This window comes from Tachyglossus aculeatus, chromosome 25 (assembly GCF_015852505.1).
Source record: "Tachyglossus aculeatus isolate mTacAcu1 chromosome 25, mTacAcu1.pri, whole genome shotgun sequence".
In the NCBI taxonomy this organism is placed as follows: domain Eukaryota; kingdom Metazoa; phylum Chordata; class Mammalia; order Monotremata; family Tachyglossidae; genus Tachyglossus; species Tachyglossus aculeatus.
Window position 1 is genome coordinate 9,807,953 of NC_052090.1, and position 25,339 is coordinate 9,833,291.

General features: G+C 42.5%; 1 protein-coding gene across 1 annotated transcript in view; it reads left to right on the forward strand.

Moving 5' to 3' along the window:
• DSG1 (desmoglein 1) overlaps positions 1 to 11,671 on the forward strand; it is a 32,090-nt gene extending 20,419 nt beyond the window's left edge. The window contains exons 12-18 of the mRNA XM_038766516.1: positions 986 to 1,125; positions 2,650 to 2,961; positions 4,278 to 4,414; positions 4,642 to 4,699; positions 6,719 to 6,730; positions 7,684 to 7,901; positions 10,556 to 11,671. Coding sequence (XP_038622444.1) covers positions 986 to 1,125; positions 2,650 to 2,961; positions 4,278 to 4,414; positions 4,642 to 4,699; positions 6,719 to 6,730; positions 7,684 to 7,901; positions 10,556 to 11,671 — 1,993 coding nt within the window. The remainder of the gene's footprint in view (positions 1 to 985; positions 1,126 to 2,649; positions 2,962 to 4,277; positions 4,415 to 4,641; positions 4,700 to 6,718; positions 6,731 to 7,683; positions 7,902 to 10,555) is intronic.
• The last annotated feature ends 13,668 nt before the right edge of the window (positions 11,672 to 25,339 follow it).

A 25,339-nucleotide genomic window follows, 5' to 3' on the forward strand; every position in this document is an offset into this window, starting at 1 on the left:
GGGTACAATATAACAATGTAACAGACACATTTCCTACCCACAACGAGCAGTCTAGAGGGGCAGGCATTAATATAAGTGAATAAGTTATGGATATAGACATAAGTGTTGTGGGGCTGAGGGTGGGCGGGGTGAATAATAAGAGCAAATCAGGGCACCACAGAAGGGAGGAGGAAAGAAAGTGAGGGCTTTGTCAGGGGAGGCCTCTTGGAGAAGATGTGCCTTCAGGAAAGAGTTAACAGTGAGGGCAGTAATTCTCTGTCAGATATGAAGAGGGAGGGTGTTTCAGGCCAGAGGCAGGACGTGGGTGAGAGGCTGGCAGGGGGCTAGATGAGATCAAGGTACAGTGAGTAGGTTGGCATTAGAGGAAAGAAGTGTGTGGGCTGATTGTAGAAGGAAAGCAGTGAGGTGAGGGAGGAGGGGGCAAGGTGATGGAGTGCTTTAAAGCTGATTTTAAGGAGTCAGTCAGCATCAACACTGTTTCATAAATTAGACTTTAAGGAGTGGAAACAGGTGAGTGGTGGGAAGAAGGGGAGAAGAAAAGAAGAATTGTGATTGTGTTCACCTTGTTGTCCTTACAACTAGTGTTTAGAAAGGTGACACCACATCAAAATGAGAAAAGGGAGGGGAGGAGGAAAGAGATTAGAAGGCAGCTCGCCTTAGGCTGGGAATTCCACGTGTGACAAAAACTGTTTTCGATTGGTTTATAATGTATCTCTCCTGGTGCTCATTGCAAGCTCCCAACTGGGGATATATGGAACATCATCCTTGGAAATGGGAGAAGTTAGGGAGAATAAGATGGCAGTTTATCCCAAGGAAGCCATTATCCTACCAACGTTCCCTTCTCGACCTGATATTCTGCCCTCTCCCCCAACAAATAAAAGCCTGGGGATAGCAGAGTGTAGAAGATGCTGATTTGTCATATTCTTATCAGACCTTGTAACTTGGCAGATCTCTGATCATCCTTTGGATTTTTAAATCCCCACAGATACGTGATGGGAAGTAATCCAGGCGATTTACTTACAGTTAACTCAAGGACCGCTGAAATTATCTTAAAGCGTCAAGTCACTCGGGAAATCTATTCACAGGTCAATGGACGCTATGTGGGAACCATTCTATCAATCGACGGTAAGAGGCCACATTTCTTAGTGAAAACATTTTCACATTCAAGTCTCAAAATCCTCATCCTCTCCTTCATACCAGAATGATTCTTTGAAAAAAAAATACTATAGTAACCAGTATTTGAGACCATTAAAAGTACTTTAAAATATCTACATTTTCTAAGTATAGTGAACTTGGTAAAGATAGTCCTGGATATGGGGAAAAAAATTCCTTTGACCCATTCCAGGGGGTCACCTTGAAGTATTTCTGAAACAATCACTCAATCAATCAATCGTAATTATTGAGCGCTTACTATGTGCAGAGCACTGTACTAAGGGCTTGGGAAGTATAAGTTGGCAACATATAGAGACGGTCCCTACCCAGTAGTGGGCTCACAGTCTAGAAGGGGGAGACAGAAAACGAAACCAAACATATTAACAAAATAAAATAAATAGAAGAGATATGTACAAGTAAGATAAATAAATAAATAGATTCTGATCCACACCTATCCTGACACAGTAGGCTGTTGGCTATGCAAGTTGGAGAGAAGGTGTGAGAAGCTCAAGAGAGGCCAGTCGAGATTTTGCTCCTCTCTTTCAGTAAGCACCGTTCCAATTGTGCTCTAAATACCATAGCCCCCACTTTAAAAGCTACAGCCTGGCTGATGAATATGCTGGCCCTAGCTTTTAAATATGATTTTTGTTGAAACTTGGTACATAAGGACACTATCATAAATCTGTGGGCCTTCCTCTTGCCTCCTGATATCTGAGAGACCAGGAAAGTGGGAAGAGAAGGGTGTGGAGCAGGGGAGAAAATATCAAGTTCAACCCTTCTAGACTGTGAGCCCACTGTTGGGTAGGGACCGTCTCTATATGTTGCCAACATGTACTTCCCAAGTGCTTAGTACAGTGCTCTGCACACAGTAAGCGCTCAATAAATACGATTGAATGAATGAATGAAGTCCCCCAGCATTCTAAAACGTGAGTCCCAGAATGCTGTGGGACCTAAACCAAGCACGTACTGAGCATCCTGCAGCCCAGACATGAAAATTCTGGACATTTAAAGTGGGCAAGAGCAACTGATGATCGGTGCAAGGTAAGGTGATCAGTTTATCTCAGACAGTCCCAGTCTAGGACAGCCACATATTTTTCTTAAAATTGCCTCCCGAAATCTAGAATTGTCCTTACTAGAACTGGAGATACAGTCAGCTACTAGGCTTGTTTTATTCCTTTGGAAGAAACTAAGATTCTAGAAAAGTGAATCATCAGATGTGACAGTTGAGAAAATTACTGCCATAATGTGTCCCAGGGACTTGATGTGGAATGCAGATCGGAAAGAAAAATGAACTTTGTATCTGCTCGCCCTCTGAGGATCGATTGTTAACCCATCTGAAACATTTTGAATGAAGAATCATTAGATAATAAATAAATGTCTTTGTACATAGTAAGCGCTTAATAAATGTCATTATTATTATTATTATTATTATTAATAAAGAACTGGTTAAATAAAGAATTTACCACATTGATTAACCCTGACCCTTTATCATTACAGATGCTGCTCAAAGAACATGCACTGGTACCATCGTTCTAGATTTGAATGGTGGTTTTGACCCTAATGTGCCTGATACTACCAGTGGACCTAGAGATGGGGGAAGTGGTGGAGCAGACTTTGGGGGGCTTGTAACTCCAGGTCCTGGTGGCTCTACTGATTCCACTTTTCAAAGCAGCAGCACCACATGGAATTCTTTTCCGGGAGAACCTGGTTCTGACCATACTTCTGGGGGAAGAGAAAACGGAAACGGAAAAGCGTATTTCGGTCCTGCTGGCATTGGACTTCTCATTTTGGGCTTCTTGATGTTGTTATGTGAGTATTACACTGTGCTATTCAATCTCTTTCCAAAACTATCGGTCATTCATTCCATCGCATTTATTGAGCACTTACTGTGTGCAGAGCACTGTACTAAACACTTGGGAAGTACAAGTTGGCAACCTATATAGACGGTCCCTACCCAACAGTGGGCTCACAGTCTAGAATGGGGAGACGGAGAACAAAACAAAACATATTAACAAAATGAAATAAATAGAATAAACATGTACAAATAAAATAAATAATAAATAAATATAATAATAAGTACGTACAAACATATATACATATATGCAGGTGCTGTGGGGAGGGGAAGGAGGTAAGGCAGGGGGGATGGGGAGGAGGAGGAGGGGGAGAGGAAGGAGGGGGCTCAGTCTGGGAAGGCCTCCTGGAGAAGGTGAGCGCTCAGTAGGGCCTAGTTCACAGTCTTTGCAGGCAAGTGGTAGAGTCAGGATTAGAACCCAGGTCTCTGGACTCCTGGACCCATGCTGTTTCTACTAGGCCATGCTATTTCCGCTAAATTAGCAATGGTATGCATTTCTGGCTCTTTCTATTATGTGGAAATTCCCAAGGCTGATGTGGGACAGGGTCTGCATCTGATCTGCTCACATTGTATCTAGCCCACTACTTAGCAAAATTCTTACGGCACAATAAGCACTTTAAATTCCATACGTATTATTATAACAACTAACTTAATTTTTCTGGACTAGAAATAGCCACTGGACATAGTAATCTCAATGAAAGGGATACCTAGTGCAGTCTCTCAATTCATTTTGATGTCAGCCATGTGGCAAAGTGGTTTTTTTTTTCCTGTCCAGTGATTTCTCTTAGTTAGATTGTCTATTTCTGTTCGTCACGTTTCATTTCAAATGAAGTTTCACCAAGATGGGAGACTATTTTCTAATTGAATAATAATAGTCATAATAATTGTCACATCCGTTAAGCGCTTACTATGTTACAGGCACAGTACTTAGCTCAAGGGTGGATACAAGCGAATTGGGTTGGACACTCTCCCTGTTCCATGCGGGGCTCACAGTCTCAATCCCCATTTTACAGATGAGGTAACTGGGGCCAGAGAAGTGAAGTGACTTGCCTAAGGTTGAGCAACAGACAAGTGGCAGAGTCAGGACTAGAACCCTTGACCGTCTGAATCTCGTAAAGTGAAAAAAAAAAACCCTTTTCCCACCTATGTATGAGCAGGGATTCCTGCTAGAAAATAATGATCTTGGGAAGTCTTTACTTTTCAGTAAAATTCCAGAATGCTATCCATACTCTATCCACTATGCCATGAACCCCTTGTCCCCTTTGTCTTCCAGTGGTTCCCTTCTTGCTGTTGGCATGTGACTGTGGAGGGCCGAGTGCTGTCGGAGGAGGCTTTCAGCCTGTGCCAGAATGCACCCCCGAAGGGGCGATTCATTCCTGGGCTGTAGAAGGACCGCAGCCGGAAGACAGGGTGAGTGCTGATGGGCTTAAATGTCCTCGAAGGGCTCCCCTGAAGTCCTTCACCTGATAAGTTGGGGTTTGAACAGACCTTGGAAGTCCCGTGGGCATCCCTGGGAACCTCTAAATTAAATATACTGTAAAGTAAAAACAAGTCAGTGCCAGCAATTCCAAGGAAGGAAAAGTCACCTGCCAAGCTGTGAACAGGAAGAAATTCTCCCTTCTTTTTCTCCTTCCTAGGATATGACCAACATTTGTGTTCCAATGACCACCACTAACGAAGGGATGGACACTTGTGGTAAGTAGAAGTCAAGCTTTTCCTCTGTTTTTATAAGAGTTTTATTGATCAGCTATTGTTCTGGCAAGGCTTCATTTTCATTTCAGAAGAAAATGTCCCATTACAAGAAAAGGCATTTTCTAGCTGGGAGAGGAAAGTTATGCTCACTCTTGCTATTGTTGTCATGGTGTTCTTCTTTGGGATCATAGAGCTCCGATTCCTTGGCTAAATTTACATCTTAACAAGAGTTACCCAGCTAACAACCATCAACTCTTTAGGGAAGTTTATCATCCTAGCCTTGAGGTTCTGATGGCATTCTGGGATTTTACTGAAAAGTAAAGACTCTTCCAAGATCATTATTTTCGAGAAGCAGTGTGGCTTAGTGGAAAGAGCATGGGCTTGGGAGTCAGAGGTCGTGGGTTCTAATCCTGGCTCTGCCACTTATCAGCTGTGTGACCTTGGGCAGGTCACTTCACTTCTCTGGGCCTCAGTTCCCTCATCTGTAAAATGGGCATTAAGACTATAAGCCCCCCGTGGGACAACCTGATCACCTTGTAACCTCCCCAGCACTTAGAACAGTGCTTTGCACATAGTAAGCACTTAATAAATGCCATTATTATTATTATTATTATTCTCTGGGCCTCAGTTACCCACGTGGGACAACCTGACTACCTTGTATCTACCCCAGTGCTTAGAACAGTGCTTGGCACATAGTAAGCGCTTAACAAAATACCATCATTACTAGAGAAGCAGTATGGCTCAGTGAAAAGAGCGCAGGCTTGGGAGTCAGAGGTCATGGGTTCTAATCCCAGCTCCACCACTCGTCAGCTGTGTGACTTTGGGCAAGTCACTTCACTTCTCTGGGCCTCAGTTACCTCATCTGTAAAATGGGGATTAAGACTGTGAGCCCCCCGTGGGACAACCTGATCTCCTTGTATCTACCCCAGAGCTTAGAACAGTGCTTGGCACATAGTAAATACTTAACAAGTGCCATTATTATTATTATTATTATTATTATTATTATTATTTAGCAGGAATCCCTGCTCATACATACCCAAAAAAGGTTTTTTTTTCACTTAATGATTCTCTTCCAATATCCAATCACAGTGAGAGTTTTGCTTCTTCAGGAGCCTCAAGTCTATTTTTTATGGCATTTATTAATCTCAGGCACTGAACTAAGCCCTGGGGTAGATACGAGATAGGTTGGACACAGTCCCTGTCCCAGGTGGGGATCAGAGTCTTAAAATCCCCATTTTACAGATGAGGTAAATGAGGCACAGAGAAATTAAGTGACTTGCCCAAGGCCACACAGCAGACAAGTAGCAGCGTCAGAATTTGAACCCAGATCCTTCTGACTCCCAGGCCTGTGCTCTTTTCCACTAAGCCACGTTGCTTCTCAAAATGGCTAGTATATTATGACTTCTGTATAGGTCCTGTGAGTGCAGCATCACCAAATACATTGTTTTTCCCAAAGCTACTATTTCTTAGCATCCTATATTTAGACCACTAAGCTCCAGGAACTTCTAGCTGTGCTTCACACCTGACTCCATCACCTCCCTCACACTGTTCCCCTGGCTTGGGAATCCTCCCTCCCAACATCATACAGACCACAGGTCTCCCTATATTCAAAGCACATCAAAAACCCTACTCCCTCTAACATGCCTACCCCGATTCATCTCCCGGTACCCTATGCCATGTCATTTCATCAGCCAATTCTAGAATGTAGTGTATTCATATCCATCCTAAGCACTCATGCACATATGCATGCACTCTTTCATTCTGACCAACACAGTGCTCTGCACGTAGTAAAAGTTCAATTAATACCATTGATAGATTGACCGTTCTCACTGTAAATGCGTTTATGATTGCCTCCCTCATTTAGAGTGCAAGCTCCTTGTGAGCAGCTCCTTCTGTACTTCCCAAATGCTTTGTGCAGGGTACGGCACCCAATCGGGAGCCCAATAAGTACTACTACTGCTACTATTACTACTGCCTCTAGTTGGAAGAAATGTGTCCCCTCTGGGTAGATGCAGACAATAGTCAGCAACACAGGTAGGAGACAGGAGAGAATCATACAGGTCTTTCCCTTCCCTGAGCTCTGGTCTCAGGAACCGACATAATTGGGAAATCTTAGTTTGTTCCCATCCCCAGTCACCAGCTAGGCTCAGGCCTAGAACTCAACAAGCACTATTCTCCCAAGTGTTTCTAAAGCCTATCTCTCTAAAGTGCCCAAGGATTGTAGATTGTCAAAGGCACCAAAGGCATCCTGAATCTTTGATGCTCCCTGGTCTTTAATGCTACCATTGTTGTGAGATCCCATTGAAATGTTTTTTTGATCCCTATGTACAAGGCCCCATCCAGAAAATGGGATCCCTTTCTATTGGGTCCACGACCAAGAATGGTGAGTTGGACGAGGCCAAGAATGAATCACCTTGAAGACAATAAACAGAATGAAGATGGATGACAACAAGGTTTAGATAATGTCTCACTGGGCTCTTGCCTGCTCAATATTTGCCTCAGTCTGTGATGGTAAATATAGTTGAGAGAGAGAGAGAGAGATGGTCATTCTGTCTTTAAGGCCCTGAAGGGACTTTTTAGCATATTGTACTGTATTGTCAAGCACAAAATGTCTCCAGACGTTGTTGAGAATGGGATCCAGGAAATCGGAAAGCAGAAGGAATTGGGTTGGAGATTAAAATAAAATTATAAATTAGAGTTAGAAAGCTGGAAGCAGAAAAACATAGTTGTTCTTGGGAGATAAAGAAGTGATGAACAAGAAAAATCAAGAGGTAGAACATGGGAGGTGAAAAAGCATGTTGTATCTAATGCCAGCACTTAAAATTTCCCACTGTATTTTCTTGGATCAACCTGGGCCCGGATTTTCTTTTTTGTGTGTCCCTTGGTTTGTTCAGTTATGTACATTAGTGATGAAGTGGAAAGACATTAAGAAGTTTGAAGGTCCATGAAATGCTAACTTTGAACACTATTCTGCTGACCATTTTTAGGAGTGTATACCAATGAGTATGGAGGAAGAGAAGTAAGAGACATCGGAGGTGGAGGAATAGGAGGAGGAGCTTCTGGCCTTGAAATAACAACTGGCGTTAAAACATCTGTGGTTCCTGAAGTGTGTCCTGGCCACTCTGGAACTCTAAGAAGAAATTCCATGATGGAATACAGAGAAGGGGGTGTGAATTCAAATTTTGTGAAGAACTATTTCTGCCAGGTGAGTCACGGGCCTACTCTGTTAGTACTGAATAAAATTGGGCTCCACCACTTGCTTGTTCTGTGGCTTTGGCAAGTCATGTAACTTCACTGTGCTTCAGTTTTCTCATTCTAAGTGGGGATTAAAAACCAATTTTCCCTTCCCCTAAGACTGAGAGCCCTATGTGGAACAGAGTCTTAGTCTTATCTGATTCTATCTATCCTAGCTCTTAAAATAATGCTTGGCACATAATCCCAGCTCTTAAAGTGGTGCTTGGCATACAAGAACTTGATAATTAATAAACAGCAGTTTCTGGGATGGTAGGCAGAAGTTGCTCTATACTAGTAGGTGATTCAATCTGTGGCATAAATGATGTAAAAATGGCTAGAACAGCTTTTAAAACATTCATTCATTGATCCAGTTGTATTTATTGAGCATTTACTGAGTGCAAAGCACTATAAGAAGTGCTTGGGAGAGTACAATATAACTATAAACAGACACATTCCCTGCCCACAACAAGCTTACAGTCTAGGGACTAAAAACTAAAAACCAGGATGGGAAAACAGGCAATATCACTCTGTTTCTCCAAACATTCTCTGGTGTCACTGAGTAGAGCAAAATACTGGCCGAATGATCCATTGGTCTTACCCAGTTTGGCATTACTTATTTTTTTATGTTAACATTCATTGAGTATGAACGGCACACTATTTGGTCTAGAATTTTCATTTGTAATCTGGAAGAGACGAGAGGAACCATGAAGACTGTGTCAACCTCAGCAATGGGAGGTAGAGTGATAAAGGAATTATCTGAATAATTCCAGTTTTGAAAAAAATACCTTTCAGGAGGAAAACTCTTTTTGAGGGAAGGGATGAGAGGTGGGGTTTGAGTGATCCAAGTGAGCAATCTATAATAATCAAATTCCCAGAGTAGTTCCCCACTTCATTTGGTCTGGGTAGACGGAAGTGAGGGAGGGAGGTGAATTAAACAGCGGACAGTTATTTAGTCTTGCTTGGTCAGTTCTGGGGTCTTCTTGGGTCCCAGGAGGGAGTGGAGAAGGGTTTTTGTGTGTGTGTTTGTGTGTGTGTGTCTGTGTGTGTGCACGTGCACTCGCGTGTGTTGGTAGAGGAAATGAAGGAAGATGAAGGAAGTTTCCCTAAGCATAAGGGGACTCACAGGCCTGACAGGGCTCTGTATTAGGCGCAAAGCAAAACTTAAACAAGACTTGGTCCCTCACTTTAAGATGTTGCAGTCTAATATTATAAACAACATAGATGAGACAAATATTTATCAAGATTTTTTTTCCTCCAGTTTTTATGTTGCTTGGTTTTCTATGCAAGCTCACTATGGGGAGGGAACATGTCTACCATCAATCAATCATATTTATTGAGTGCTTACTGTTTGTAGAGCTCTATACTAAGCACTTGGGAGAAAACAATATAATAATGATGGTATTTGTTAAGCGCTTACTATGTACCAACCACAGTTCTAAGCACTGAAGGAGGCCGTATGTCCTAGTGAAAAGAGTATAAGACTAGGATTCCAGGAGACATGAGTTCTAATTCCAAATCCACTTTGTGCCAAGCACTGTTCTAAGCACTGAAGGAGGCCGCATGTCCTAGTGAAAAGAGTAAAAGACTAGGATTCCAGGAGAAATGAGTTCTAATTCCAAATCCATTACTTGCCTGCTGTGTTGACCTTGGGCAAATCACTTAACTTCTCTGGGCCTCAGTTCCCTCATCTGTAAAATGGGGATTAAGACTGTGAGCCCCCCATGTGACAACCTGATCACCTTGTAACCTCCCCAGTGCTTAGAACAGTGCTTTGCACATAGTAAACACTTAATAAATGTCATCATCATTATTATTATTATTATTAACTTCTCTCTGCCCCAGCCTCCTCATCTGTATATAAGAGGGATAAAACACCAGTTCTCCCTCCCTCTTTGACTATGAACAACAGGGACTGTATCCAAGCTGATTAACTTTTATCTCCTCCAGTACTTAGCACAGTGCTCGGCACAGAGTAAGTGCTTAAATAAATATTAGGACTGATCACAGAAAGTCAACGGAATTGGCCATTCGAGTGCTCAATAAATAATAATAATAAATAGTGATGGCATTTATTAAGTCTAAGTGCTGGGGAGGTTGCAAGGTGATCTGGTTGTCCCACAGGGGCTCACAGTCTTAATCCCCATTTTACAGATGAAGGAACTGAGGCCTAGAGAAGTTAAGTGACTTGCCCAAAGTCACACAGCTGACAATTGGCAGAGCCAGGATTTGAGCCCATGACCTCTGACTCCAAAGCCCGGTTTCTTTCCACTGAGCCACGCTGCTTCTCTAAAAAGATTACAGAACTAATCCATTTCCCATTTTCAGGTATTAGATTGAATCGCATGCCAGAATCACTGAACTCTTGAGCTCTAACCACAGTGCTTTGGTTCAGTTTCTGGCATGAACATACTGGTAAAGAAATGCATGTATATATATATATATATATATATATATATATATATATATATATATACATGTACGACAGTTCTTGGAATTGTAGTTTATCCAGTGGTTTTCTAGCAACTCTTTAAAAACAATACTAAGGGAACCTTGTCCTTTAGAATACTTGTTTGGAATGCTCCATATAGGTGACTAACGCATGGACCCACCACTCTCCCAATTTAGAAAGCATTTGCTTATGCAGATGAAGACGAAGGCCGGCCCTCCAATGACTGCTTGCTCATCTATGATATCGAAGGGGTAGGTTCTTCCGCCGGCTCCATTGGCTGTTGCAGTTTCATTGGAGAAGATTTGGACGACAGCTTCCTGGACAACCTAGGGCCCAAGTTTAAGAGATTAGCCGATATCAGCATGGGAAAGGAAGTTGAATTGTTTACAGAGACCGAGCACCAGTGGACCACGGAGAGCACTGAGCAGAGCTATCCTCCCCAAGGAACGGACGTTTTGGTCAACGGATGTCCCCCGGTGCCTCCGCCCTTTGGGACCACGACGGTGGTTTCGGAGACCACCTATCCCTCGGGGCCCGGGGTTCAGTCCGCTACCCCTATCCCTGATCCTCTGGGCTACGGTAACGTTATGGTGACTGAGTCTTACACCACCTCGGGCATGACTCTGCAGCCCTCTGCCCACGTTCACGACCCCAGGCACGGCTCGAACGTCGTGGTGACAGAGAGAGTGCTGGGTCCCATGTCTGGCTCTGATTTCCACGGCATGTTAGACGCCAACCTCAGGGATAGCTCCAACGTCATAGTGACAGAGAGGATCATTGCCCCCAACTCAAGGCTCCCTAACACCCTGACTCTCCCTGACCCTAGAGATTCTTCTAACGTGGTGGTGACGGAGAGGGTTATCAGACCCTCTTCGGGCTTAGTGGGCAACATAAGTATTCACCCTGAGTTGTCCAGCGCCCATAACGTGATCGTGACCGAGAGAGTCGTTTCGGGGGCCGGCACCACCGGTGGGGGCCTGGGGGCTGGGAGTCTGCTCGACACCAGCATGAGCGGGGGTGGCTTGAGTAGCGGCAGTATGGTGGGCGCCAACCTAGGCGGGGCTGGCGTGAGTGGCGGCATGAGCGGGGGTGGTTTTGGCTTGAGCGGAGGTGGAGGAGGCCTAAGCAGTGGTACTCTTGGAATGAGCGGCGTGGGAGCGGGCATGAGTGGCAGCGCTACCATTGGCCATATGAGGAGCTCCGATCACTTTAACCAGACGATCGGGTCCGCCTCCCCTAGCGCATCTCGAAGTCGGGTCACCAAGTACAGCACGTTACAATATTCTAAATAAGCCTTCACCCGCAACAACCATGACTGGAATTCAGACCAATCAGCCCCCACCGCCAAAACACTTGGCTGTTATTTACAATGGGCAGCTAGTGCTTAAATGATGGTGGAACCAATGAGGCAGCCACGTAATGTTGTAGTTCCAAAGGCAGGCGAACATGCTGAAACCTTGTCATGGGGGAAAGATCTCTTTGGTATCTTCAAATCTTTTCTTCTGTTAGTGCCGAGGGAACGCAGAAAGTGTCGTAAAGGCACAAGGAAGCGTTCCATCTACACACGCGCGGTCTGTTAAAGGCCCCCGGCATTTGGGGCCCGTGAGATCCTTTCTCGCTGTTAACGGCCCTGATACGCTGTTACCACCAGACATCTTGGGGTGGGGGGCTTTCACTAGTTAGCTTGCTCTGTCGCTCTGGAAATATAGAAAGGGGAACTGCGCTAGTAATGTGCTAATGTATTTTGGGAATGTTAACTTGTGTAGTGTATGAACTGCTGTCTTGGGTTCAAGGATGATATATGCCGCATTATGATACATTCCGATTGTTTTTTATTGTATCTTTGTGCTTAGTGCTCCCCTCAGTGACTGCACTGAATAAAATATGTTTCTGATTTGTCCTGCAAAGGTCTTAAGATGTTAAAAAAAAAAACTCAGTGGGAAGATGTCAATCCAGGTTGTTATTTCAGAATGAGAAAAGGGCCTAGGCATAAAAATGAGGAAATTACCCTCGGAATCTTGTCCTTGGGGCAATTGTCCCTCCACAAACAATCTGCCTATCAGCCAACAAAGAAGCAGGAGGAAAACTGCCAGCAGCAGTACACTGATTTAAGAGAATGATCTTTTAAGTATTAAGTCCCCATTGCCACTGGTGAACTGAGTTCCCAGAGGAGAGAGTGTGTGTTGCATTGACTTTTCAGCTGTCATTTCTAAAAAGGCTGTTCATTCTAATTCACCTCATTCCCCCAGTTCCAGTTCAAAATTAAAGAAACATGAGTAAAATTTGGCCAGATAAAGGGAAATCATCACTGCCCAACAGTGAAATTTCTCAGAGAACTGGAGATAAAAGGAAGGAATGATTAACAAGGGGCATGTTCCTCACGGTATCTTCAACAAACTGTTCCTGCTTTTCATTAAGTTCCAAGGCTTTTATCAGCAACACTCCCCTCTGTCAATTTGAACGTTTCATCGGGAACTTAGCCCCAGAGGCCTGTCTGTGTTGGCATATACAAAAGAGCTGGAAGTCTGTCTGTTTTGCTTGCTCCATCCATTGAACCCTCAATTCCCAATTGTTTTCTGTGGTTGGACATACAAGCAGTTTGCCAACAGTTGAATCCTGGGGTTTTTAGGTATTTTCCAAATACAATGATGTGCTGGCTTTCTCTTAATGCAATACAAAAATAATGCTGCATTATTTTGCTGCAGTTGCTACTCAGTCCAAATCTTTATATTAATGACCACAGTTAACAAGCCATGGGTAGGAAGGCCAAAAGACACTACGCTTAGAGAAAGGTAGATTCATTGCTGGGTGATGTGGAAAATCTGCAATATTTTGGCATTGTTTCTATTGAAGTGACAATCAAACAATGTTTCAGTGGACTAGTGAATCAAATCCACCCCAAGTACAGTTTTTCTTCACAGACCCCACTTTCCTAAATGAAATTAGCTTTTCAATGAATAAACAAAGACAACGACTCGGCTTCTGATGCTGTTCGGAAATGAAGAAAAACCCAAAATATATTACCAACCCTTTATAGTTTCTATGGAGACCTTGCCTTTTGAGCTCTGGTGAGGATCATCAATGGTATTTATTGAATGCTTACTGTGTGCAGAGCACTGTATTAAGCGCTTGGGGAATGCAGTACAACAGAGTTGGTAGATATGTTCCCTGCCCAAAACCAGCTGAGTCGAGAGGGTGAATGAAAAAAAAAGGGACAAAAACAGTGTCTTATTCTAACTGTACATTATGTAAAGTATGTGGCATTATCAAAATTCAGAGGTGTAAATACAATAAAGTGATCCAAAAGGAATTGTTTTCTTCCAGGTCTTTACCCTCTTATTTTGCTCTTTGCTCACTGATAGGTAGCATTTCTAGATTTCAATCCATTTCTACTTGAATCATAGGCAATCTAAGCATGATTGAAAGGGCAGAAGAAAGTCCTCTCTCCAGAGAGCTCTCTTAAGAGATCCAGATATGATCTCACTGGCCCAAACTGGTATAACCAAAGAATTTGTTAAATCTTCTCAGAAATGCAAACATTCTCATTTCATGCATAAAAGACCACTTTACAGGACCATTTACAGGATACGTAACCCTCCCTTCCATATTTAAAATACCGACAGCCACCATTCAAGAGGCATGGGCTGCCTTCAACCCTGAAAAAAAGGGGACTTAAATCTATCATTCCTCTGCTTCTTAAGCTATTAACTTTATCCCTGAGAAGAGAGTGGTAGCTCTAGTCTCTTAAAATTCTCATTAGTTTCTTGATTTATCCTAAGTGAGAATAGTCCTTTTTCTGTTTTGATAGAATATTGTTCAAATGCTCATGTCTGAATGGGATGACCACATGCAGAGAAACAGAAATTAGTTTAAAAGATGAGTTACCAAATTTCTGTACCAGTACTATAAGCTGAAACAAGATAAAATGAAAGCCTCCTACTCTGAGGAGTAACAAAACAAAAACAAAAACAAAAACAAAACAAGAAACAGAAAGCTGCTTCTTTTCTTAAGTGTATATAATATAAAAATAAAAAGACAATGTCACATTTGATATCCTATAGCAAAACTTTTTGCCAAAATTAGTACTGTGAAAGTGCTTCGTTAATCATCTGATGTAAACCAAAATACCATTTATCTATTAGCTTATTTTGACATTTAATTCCAGTAGCAGCTGTTATATTTAACCTCTTTATAAGTGAGTATTTTAAGACATAACAATATTTGCACTAAATAAATCTATTTTATATAGAGAAATTAAAAATGGCAGGAAGGGAGTGGGAGGAAATAAACAAAAAGACATCTGTTGAAAAATATGTTACAAGTGTATGTCAGGGCACACATTCTATTTTTTGTATGGATTTTTTTTAGACTCACCAGTCATGTTTGATGAATTTATAGGTTTATATGCTCAAATGCTTGGTTTCTTACTCTTCAGTAAAAAAAATGACATCCTGAAAATTGTATTTAACTTCTACCAATTCTATCAATTAATTTCTGAAGCTGGGTTCTTTGGGCCAGTATTTTTAGCATAAATCAGAGCTTGGGGCTACGGTTTTCACATATAGTATTTTCACTGATTCAGTGGGAGTCCAGAGATTAGAAAGTTAAACATAAAGGCAAAAATACATATGCGTGCATATATGCATATAGAGCAAGCACACACACACACACACACACATAGTAATACACTGTTGAATTGGAAAATTCTCTAATATTAATATGAGCCTTTTCAAATTAAATACTAACATCTTTGCTGTCCAACATAATTCAATGTAAATCGTTTCAACTCTACTGCTTCTCTGAAATCTGCTAGCATATCTGTCAATGAAATATCCCAGAAGTTTAGGAATGGAATTTACACTTTAACGAATTTCAACCAAAAGCTATTCTAGGTAGCCCAAGATTTCAAATGTAGACAATTTCCGCAAAGCATTCCTCCAAAAAGTCTCAAATCAATGAATGGTTTTACTGTTCAATTGCCCAGACCTTCCTTTCAGCTTATGTTGAAAATAATTCAGACATCAAGATGTAATTAGTTCAACCTTATTTTCTTTTATTGATGCTTAAGAGTACACTTTCTTAGGGGAATGTTTAAAAGGATGTAACATAAAGCTTTTTCAAAGGTCAGAGCAAGATTCATCTAGAATATTTGGGGGTATGCTTCTGGCTGTGTTATTGTTTGCAGTTTTGAAGTTGGTTTGCTAAGTCTCAAAGAATTATGTTTACAGAATTAAAATAAAATATTAGTACAGCTCTGACCTCGTCTGATGTATTTTATTGGTGAAAACAGCATCCCTTTAGAACAAGAAATTCAGGGGTCAAATGTCAATATTCGGCTATATATTTGGATCCCCCCAGAGGACTAGGGAAACAACATGGCCTAGTGGATAGAGCACGGGCCTGAGAGTCCTAAGAGCCTGGGTTCTAATCCTGCCTCCAATACTTGTCTGCTGTGTGACCTTGGGCAAGTCACTTAACTTCCCTGTGCTTTAGTTACCTCATCTGTAAAATGGGAATTAAGACTGTGAGCCCCTTGTGGGACTTGGACTGTGCCCAACCTGATTAGCTTGTATCTACCCCAGTGATTAGAACAGTGCTTGAAACATGGTAAATGCTTAAACATATATCTTCATCATCAGCATCAGACTCCCTGGAAGGCTCTCAGGAGAAGACTGGCAGCAGCAGTGATGGCCAAAATCTCCAAAGGAACTGCAGATAAAACCGAAGACATCAGGACCAAGAATCTGGACGGAGGGATTGATTATAGTGTTAGTGACATGAGAAGGGATACTCACTCTCTCTCCCTCCCTGCCAGTCTTGCTCCCACTGGGGTGCACAGTGGACCAAGTGAGTAAGCGGGCAGAGGAGCGGAGCAACACATTGTGAAGTGCACTTTCCCATGCCTTGCCCATGTTAGCCTGCTACAGACAGAGCCAGAATCGGAGCCCAAGGTCTCCTAATTGCTAGAGTGGTACTTTTTCCAATGGATAAACAGGGATAAATCAGCAGCTGATCATGTGGAAAGAGGATGGAAAGAATTGCAAGGCAGCACAGTGGCTTAGTGGATAGAGTCCATTCATTCATTCATTCATTCAATCGTATTTATTGAGTGCTTACTGTGTGCAGAGCACTGTACTAAGCCCTTGGGAAGTACAAGTCGGCAACATATAAAGTCCCTACCCAACAACGGGCTCACAGTCTAGAAGGGGGAGACAGACAAATTTTGACTCACAGATTTTGACAACCCTAACAAAATCCCTCACAGATTTTGACATCCGGTGTCAAAATCATCAGAACAAATAGAATTATAGCTATATGCACAACATTAACAAAATAGAATAGCAAATATGTACAAGTAAAATATAGAGTAATAAATCTCTACAAATATACTCAAGTGCTGTGGGGAGGGGAAGGAGGTAGGGCAGGGGGGATGGGGAGAAGGAGAGGAAAAAAGGGGCTCAGTCTGAGAAGACCTCCTGGAGGAGGTGAGCTCTCAGTAGGGTTTTGAAGGGAGAAAGAGAGCTAGCTTGGCAGATGTGTGGAGGGAGGGTATTCCAGGCCAGGGGAAGGACGTGGGCCAGAGGTCGGCAGTGGGACAGGCGAGAACGAGGCACAGTGAGGAGGTTAGCAGCAGAGGAGCGGAGGGTGTGGAGAAGGAGAAGGGAGGTGAGGTAGGATGGGGCGAGGTGATGGAGAGCCTTGAAGCCAAGAGTGAGGAGTTTTTGCTTGATTCGTAGGTTGACAGGCAGCCACTGGAGATTTTTGAGGAGGGGAGTAACATGCCCAGAGTGTTTCTGCACAGAGATGATCCGGACAGCAGAGTGAAGTGGGGAGAGACAGGAGGATGGGGGGTCAGAGAGGAGGCTGATGCACTAATCAGGATTGGGGCAAAGGACTTAGACTCTAATCCCTGCTCTGTCACTTATCTGCTGTGTGACCCTGGGCAAGTCACTTAACTTCTCTGTGCCTCAGTTACCTCTTCTGTAAAATGGGGATTAAGAATGTGAGCCCTATGTGGAACAGGGACTGTGTCCAACCTGTTTAGCTTGTATCTACCCCGGTGCTTAGAATTGTGCTTGACACATAGTAAGTGCTTAACAAATACAAACACAATTTATTGCACTCTGATGGAAATGGCCTGGTTTTTACTGGAGACTTTCCAGATGACAGTTTTCCCTTCCCACCTGTCCTAGAGAGAACATATATGTCCCTGCAGTCAAATGTGATACTACTACCTCCCACAGCACCTGTATATATGTGTATATGTTTGTACATATTTTTTACTCTATTTATTTATTTTATTTGTACATATCTATTCTATTTATTTTATTTTGTTAGTATGTTTGGTTTTGTTCTCTGTCTCCCCCTTTTAGACTGTGAGCCCACTGTTGGGTAGGGACTGTCTCTATATGTTGCCAATTTGTACTTCCCAAGCGCTTAGTACAGTGCTCTGCACATAGTAAGCACTCAATAAATACGACTGATGATGATGATGATACCATAAGGGCTATTGTGAGGTATTCTCCCCTTCTAGACTGTAAGCTCATTTTGGGCAGGGAACATGTCTACCAACTCTGTTATACTGTACTCTTCCAATTACTTAGTACAGTGCTCTGCACGTAGTCAACACTCAATAAATATGATTGATTATGAGCACAGCTTCAGGAGTGATGGATCTCATAGCAGGGAAGTATGGGCTGAGGAGACCAGATGCAGTTGAAGTCAAGAGAGGGTATCTCTGAAGATTCATTCAATGGTATTTATTGAGCACTTACTGTGTGCAGAGCACTGGAAGTGCTGACACGACACATGCTTTACCCTATCTATTAGAACTGCCCACTAAATTGTAAGCTCCTCGAGGGCAGGGATTGCATTTATTAACTCTGTTGTACTCTCCCAAACTCTTACTAGAGTGCTCTGCCCAGTAAGTGCTCAGTCAATACCTTAGATGCTTAGAGCTGTCTGCCAGCTTTGCAGTTCTGAAAACAGACCAAACGTATAGTGTTCCAGCTAAGTCTCTGAGGAGAAATGCACCATCAGTCTATTCAAATTTCCCAGAAACCATGCATATCTTAAAGACCATGGCAATGGCTGTGTGAATAGTTGGAAAGGCTTGAAGTAACTCCCCAGTTTGCACCCCTGCCCATAATATATTTCAAGGGTTGTTCTCCCCTGCTAGTTTGTAAGCTGTCTGAGGGTGGGGATCTGGTCTACTTACTCTAGTGTATCCTCCCAAGAGCTTAGTACAGTGCCCTGCACAGAGTAAGAACTCAATAAATATCGTTGATTCTCTCACTTCCATTTTCTCACATCGTTTGGCTGCAGAGGGGAGAATCAGGCAGCAGTGGAGGTGTGACTTCTCCCTCAGGTATGTAGCACAATTCAAGTACCCCCAAATGCACCTCCCTAGAAGTTTCTCTGAGTTCAGGACATTATACATCTTGGCAACTCCATCCCTCAGCACCCCGATACCCCAGCACTTCCCAGGACCAGGGTTCCAGAGTTGTTTCCCTCTGGCCAGGAAGGAAATAGAAGTAAAATAGAAGCCCTCACAATCCTACTCCCCAGTCCCCCCATGTCAGAGTGGAAGGCTGGAGGGGGAAAGGGATTGGAAGAGTAAAAGTGAAGTTGGAAGCTCTAGGAAAATACACATGAACACTGTGGTTCAAGGAAGCTAACATTTGCTATCTTCTAAAATCAGTTGTCTTAAGCTTGGGTCTACCAGGCCTCTGGGAGTCTGCCATTAAATCGGCCCCTGGGTACACTTAAAGAACCACTGTTTTAATACTTGCTAGACAGGTACACCCTCTTCCTCCATGACATCATCCACTGTATTTCTGTGTCCTCGTACCTGTTTCCATGCCAATCATGGACCCACTTGATCTCCCCCATCTCTCTAGTTGTACAGGACTGCTCTAGTACCTCAGCTTCTTTTCTTCTCCCCTTAGCTCCTGCCTTTGGGATACAGTTCTTCTCATCTCTGATACTTCTTTCATTAACCAGGACCCAGTCAACCAGAGAGGTGTGCACACAAACACACACACACACACACACACACACACACACACTCTCTCTCTCTCCCAAAGAGTAATAGAAGAAAGATTAATGCAGACAGAGTCTTTCGAGAAATTCCCCTTTGCCTTTCTCAGCATGACTTATTGGAAGCAAAATCAATGTTTACTGGCATAGGTAGTCTATACTTTCCCTATTTTAATCAGTGACCCTCTGTGAACTCCAATTGCCATTTGTAATCAAGCAATCCCACCTCGTTTGGGGATGCAATAAAAAAACCTCACAAAGTGCTGTTATGAAAGCTCTCATTCATTCAATCGTATTTATTGAGCATTTACTGTGTGCAGAGCTCTGTACTAAGCACTTGGAAAGTACGATTCGGCAACAGATAGAGACAATCCCTGTCCAACAATGGGCTCACAGTCTAGAAATAATAGTGGCACTTGTTAAGTGTTTACTATGTGCCAAGCACTGTTCTAAGTGCTGGTGGGGGAGGAGGGATACAAGGTAATCAGGTTGTCCCACATGGGGCTCACAGTCCTCATCCCCACTTTACAGATGCGGTAACTGAGGCACAGAGAAGTTAAGTGACTTGCCCAAAGTTACACAGCTGACGGTGGAGCCAGGATTTGAACCCATGACCTCTGACTTTGAAGCCCGTGCTCTTTCCACTGAGCCACGCTGCTTCTCAGGAGTTAAGTGACTTGCTCAAGATCACATTGCAGAAAAGTGGTAGAGCTGGGATTAGAACCCAGGTGTTTCTGGGTCTTTCTGGGTTTCTATCCACTAAGCCATGCTGTTCCCTGCTAGACTCAAGCCACTTCTGGCAGTAAGTTAGGAAGTAGTATTTCAACAACACAATCCCCACCCCCTGCCACCATCACCCCCCTCAGATTCCAAGTTCCTGGAAGATAAGATTCACATGGCCTAGTGGAAAGAGTACAGGCCTGGGAGTAAGAGGACCTGGGTTCTAATCCTGGCTCTGCCAACTGCTTACTGTGTAACCTTGGGCAGGTCACTTAACTTCTTGGTGCCTCAGTTCTCCTTTTCTCCCATCTACTTAAATTGTGAGCCCTATGTGGGACAGAGACTGTGTCCAACCTAATTAACTTCTCTCTACCCCAGTGCATAGAACAGCGTTTGAAGCATACTAAGCACTTAACAAATGCCATTAAAAAAATCACAGACTCGTTCAGCTCTGCACTAATTAGGCACTCAATAAGTACTGCAGATGATGACAATAATGACACTGCTACTAATGATTGTGAAGCCTCCATCTGAACAAACACTCCATTGTAGAAGAGATGTCATCATTTGGAGTCCATGAACCTTAAGCTAGGATCGCAGAGCAAAAGATTTTCTTCATTATTTCTCCTGAAAGTAAATGGGCATGGGAATGTAAAGCCTCCCTAATTAGTATGGAAGTAGAAGCCACGCTCTCCCTCAGTGACGTATTTGGAAGTCATCCACACGGATGACACCGTGTCATGTCTGACGCAACAGGACATTAATGACAACCTATAAATATGGTTTTGGGGTGTAAATTCGCATCACCCTTGTGGCATTAAGGTGATCCATAGAAAAACACACATTCGTCCTTCGAGCCTGCTTCCACCCACTAACTAGCCTGATTCTTTGGCCATCTGCTTCCGCACATAAATAGGCTTTATTGAGGAGACAGGATGCTTATCATCTGTGCTATTATCTCAAGGTCTGCTCTGTTCTGGTCTAGGTCAGAAATCAACAGAGCCTTATTGTTTGCCTGCTTGTCCACCTCTTCAGGCAGGTCTGTCAGCCATGGTTCAGTTTGCATCGTCTAAGCTGGGATAGGTTTTAGAAATGTTTTGTCTAAGGCGTCGGTCAAGAATTCTTTCTGTCTTGCAGTTTCAGGGTAAGTGCCTAGAAATGATTATGTAGTGATGATCTCCCATCCTTTGGAGTCCATCCAGGGACTCGGAGTTTTTGTTATCCCTTCACGAGCCTGAATCGTTGAGGTCCTGAAATCATGAATTTAGGAGAAACTTTATGAATAATAATAATAACAGTAATAACACTTGTTAAGTGCTTACTATGAATCAAGCACTGTTTTAAGCACTGGAGTGGATGTAAGCTAATCAGGTTGGTCACAGTCCCTGTCCCCCATGGGGCTCACAGTCTAAGTAGGAGGAAGAAGGATTTAATTCCCATTTTACAGAAGAGGAAACCGAGGCACAGAGAAATTAATTGACTTACCCATGGTTCCAAAGAATCCAAGTCCTCTGAATCCCAGGTCTGTGCTCTTTCCACTGGGCCACACTGCTTCCCTGAGCTTCAGTGAAGCTTCAGCTCTCTCTTGCCATGTTGGTCTGAAAGAAATATTTCAGGTCAATGGGATAACTGAATAACTGAAACTGGGGTAGTATTTCAATTGTCAAGCTCATTGGTGTATTGCAGGCCCAGGATGAGAAATCAAAATATTTTGCTACTGTGAAGCTGCGATGAGGTTGCCTCAAAGAAAAGTCTCTGAGCTAACTTTGAGTCAGATCTTGGATCTCATTTACTAGAAAAGGAAATGTAAAATTAATTCTGGAGAGACCTACTTGTACTGTACTCTGTTCACATTTTGGCATGAGAAAATGGAACACCACTTAGTTGCAAAAATAATAACAATGTGATGTCACTGCACAAAAATCTTGTTCACTAGAGACAACAATTAACTTGTGTTGTTGGGTAGTCTGCTGGTTGTGGAAAGGTTCTTTATCTCTGGTGAATCTCAGACAGGGGACTAAATTGCAATTACGCATTTAGTTGTTTTGTAAAGTTGCCCAAGTAAAGAAGTGATTTTACAGTGGTACATTTTGGAGCTAGAGAAAAAAAGGCAAGAGCATCGAATCACAGTTAAAAAAAACAAACAAAAACTTACCTTTTCTTTTCATCTCAGCAGAGAGTTAAACTTGGTCAGAGCACTCTCTCCTATCTGCTACTGAACTGTAAAAACAGATTCCAGCTTCTCAGTTTGAAAAGTGAAACCACATATTTGGGGATTCTGTTAAGCAAACAGATGGAAAGTCAAAAAGCAAACAATTATATAGGCAGGAACTTCACTTAGAGGTAAAAACTACTTTCCATAGGGAAATAATCTTCCCAGCATTTATGAAGAGTAGAATTGTCTTCTTCCTTAAACTCTCTTCTGGTCTAACCGATCAGTAATCACTGCCCTGTATCTGATTGCCATTTGTAAACTTTTCTATAAACATCTTTCCAAAATGGTTGTCTCCATTTCTACTGCCGATCTCATGAAGGAGAACTGTGGAAAGTCTTTACGAAACCAAGTCCTTGCCAATGACCAGTTTCAATCCAGTCAGATTTTTTGTGTTACTGCTATATCAATGTGTTTTGACTGGAGTGATGGATTCTACTCATTTTCTTTTTTAACAGGTGTTGAGAGTAAGCCCTAATTCTGCCGTATTAAGGTGAGGCATGGTCGAATTTGCTTGCCATTTTTTGCAAAGCCAAAATGATCTCTGGTATATGACCTTCCCATGCCTTGAAGGGTGCATATCTGGGAAAGAAAAGCTTAGTAGTATACAAAAAACCAGACCCCATTATGGGAGCCTTTATTACAGTTGTTGTTGTTATAATAATAGTAGTATTTATTAAGTGCTTAGCTGAGTGCAGAGCACTGCACTAAACACCGGGCAAGGATACACCTTGGGAAATGTCATAATCTATGATGTGGTATCACATAAACTAAACTGCAGAAAACAAAATTCTCATTTTGGTGGATTTTAGTGAAAAGGAAAAACAATACTTTTCTGGAAAGCCAGTTATCTTCCCTTTCTTAATTTAAGACCTATAACCTCCTCACCCTAGTTTTGTTCATCCTATTCTCTACTGCCAAATTTGAAGCTACTCTGAAGAACCTGAAAACTGGGCTCAGAATATATTTCTAGTCTTCCTGAAAATTCTTCCAATGCACAGGCTAAAAGCCTCATCAAAAACCTATGACACAGGCAACCAAGAACTATTGTAGGATGATGACTGTGTTCTGAAGACACACAAAAAAGAAGACACTCAGATTATTGCACAGAGTCAGCACAGTTTTTTGGATGGCTAATTAGTCCAAAGAAGAGCTAGTGCTTAGCACATGGCAACCTCTTAATAAAGCCTGTTTTACTGTAAGCTCTATGTGGGCAAGGAACAAATCTACCAACTCTGTTGCACTGAATTCTCCCAAGCACTTAATACAGTGCTCTGCGCATCGTAAGAGCTCAATAAATACCACTGAAGACGATCATATACTGGCCGACACCAAGGTAACTCTACCCAACCCAAAATGTTATTAGCAACACATGCTGAATATTGTTGCCGCATTTTGCTATTTTACCAACTATCCAACAATCCCAGCTCTGCCACTTGTCTGCTTTGTGTGTCCTTGGGCAACTCCCTTCACTTCTCTGTGCCTCAGTTACCTCATCTGTAAAATGGAAATTAAGACTGTGAACCTGATGTGAGGCAGGGGTTGTGTCCAACAGGATTTGTTTGTATCTCCCCAACCCCACCCCCTAGCGCTTAATACACTGCCTGGCTCTTACTTAACAAATACCACAATTATTATTCTGCATGGATGGACAAAGTAGAAAAAAATCAAGACCAGTATGATTTGGGGGGAAACTGGCAGACTGTCCTCTTTCCACACAACTGCCAAACTAGCTCTCTTCCTCCCTTCAAAGCCCTACTGAGAGCTCACCTCCTCCAGTACGCCTTCCCAGACTGAGTCCCTTTTTTTCTCTCCTCCTCCCCATTGCCCCCTGACCTACCTCCTTCCCCTCCCTACAGCACCTGTATATATTTGTACATATTTATTACTCTACTTATTTTACTTGTACATATTTACTATATTTTATTAATAATATGTATATAGCTATAATTCTATGTATTCCGACGGTTTTGACACCTGTCTACATGTTTTGTTTTGTTGTCTGTCTCCCCCTTCTAGACTGTGAGCCCATTGTTGGGTTCGGACTGTCTCTACATGTTGCCGACTTGTACTTCCCAAGCGATTACTACAGTGCTCTGCACACAGTAAGCGCTCAATAAATACGATTGGATGAATGAATGAATGAAATGTGTTATCTTTAATGAATTTCAAATTCATTTCTTTCACTTAAACCTCATTTCCCTGCTAGGGCTTAAATTGAGATGGGATAAGGCAGGCTGTCACCCTATTTCTATATTGTCAGGAAGGCTTGCCACGATCCAGCTACTTAGGCATACGATCTGTGACTAAGATAAAGCACCCCCGGCCTTATTTCCTCAAAGGAAAGATACCTGAAAGACCCCGCTGCCTTATTTCTCTAGTAGAAAAGACATCTAATTGACTACACTCCATTATATCCCCAACTGAAACGCTACACTAGCCACCCTACTTCCGCCTTGTTCTCACTTCAAAGCACTGCCTATCTGTTCCTTGTAAATAATTTGAGCGTATTAATTCTTTGAATCTGTCATCATAGGCCACTCTACCAACCCTCTAATTATTTTGTTCCTACTCTCTGCATTTCCACAACTGTGTATGTGGGGGTTTTTGTAGTATTTTTTCTAGCACTGAGGATCCCAGAACAGGAGACTGTATTGAAAGAACAATTCACACCTCCAAAAACAGGGATTCTTTGTTCATAGACAGAATAATGAACGTATGTGCTTCCTTAATGGCACAGTAGGGTCAATTTAGTATCAACCCAAGAGTGAGCACTTACATCTATATTTGAAGCAACTTGTTTGTGTCACTTTTCCAAGAAAGATGACCCACTCCGCTGAACTACTTTTGGGAAAAAAAATAATGTTTGCAAACAGATCTCCCTTTGCTTTTCCCTTTTCATCCCCAACCCTGGAAAATCTCAGTGGTGCTTTCAACACCTCTTAGCAAACAGATAAATATTAATGTTAATCCACCAACACGTTCTACA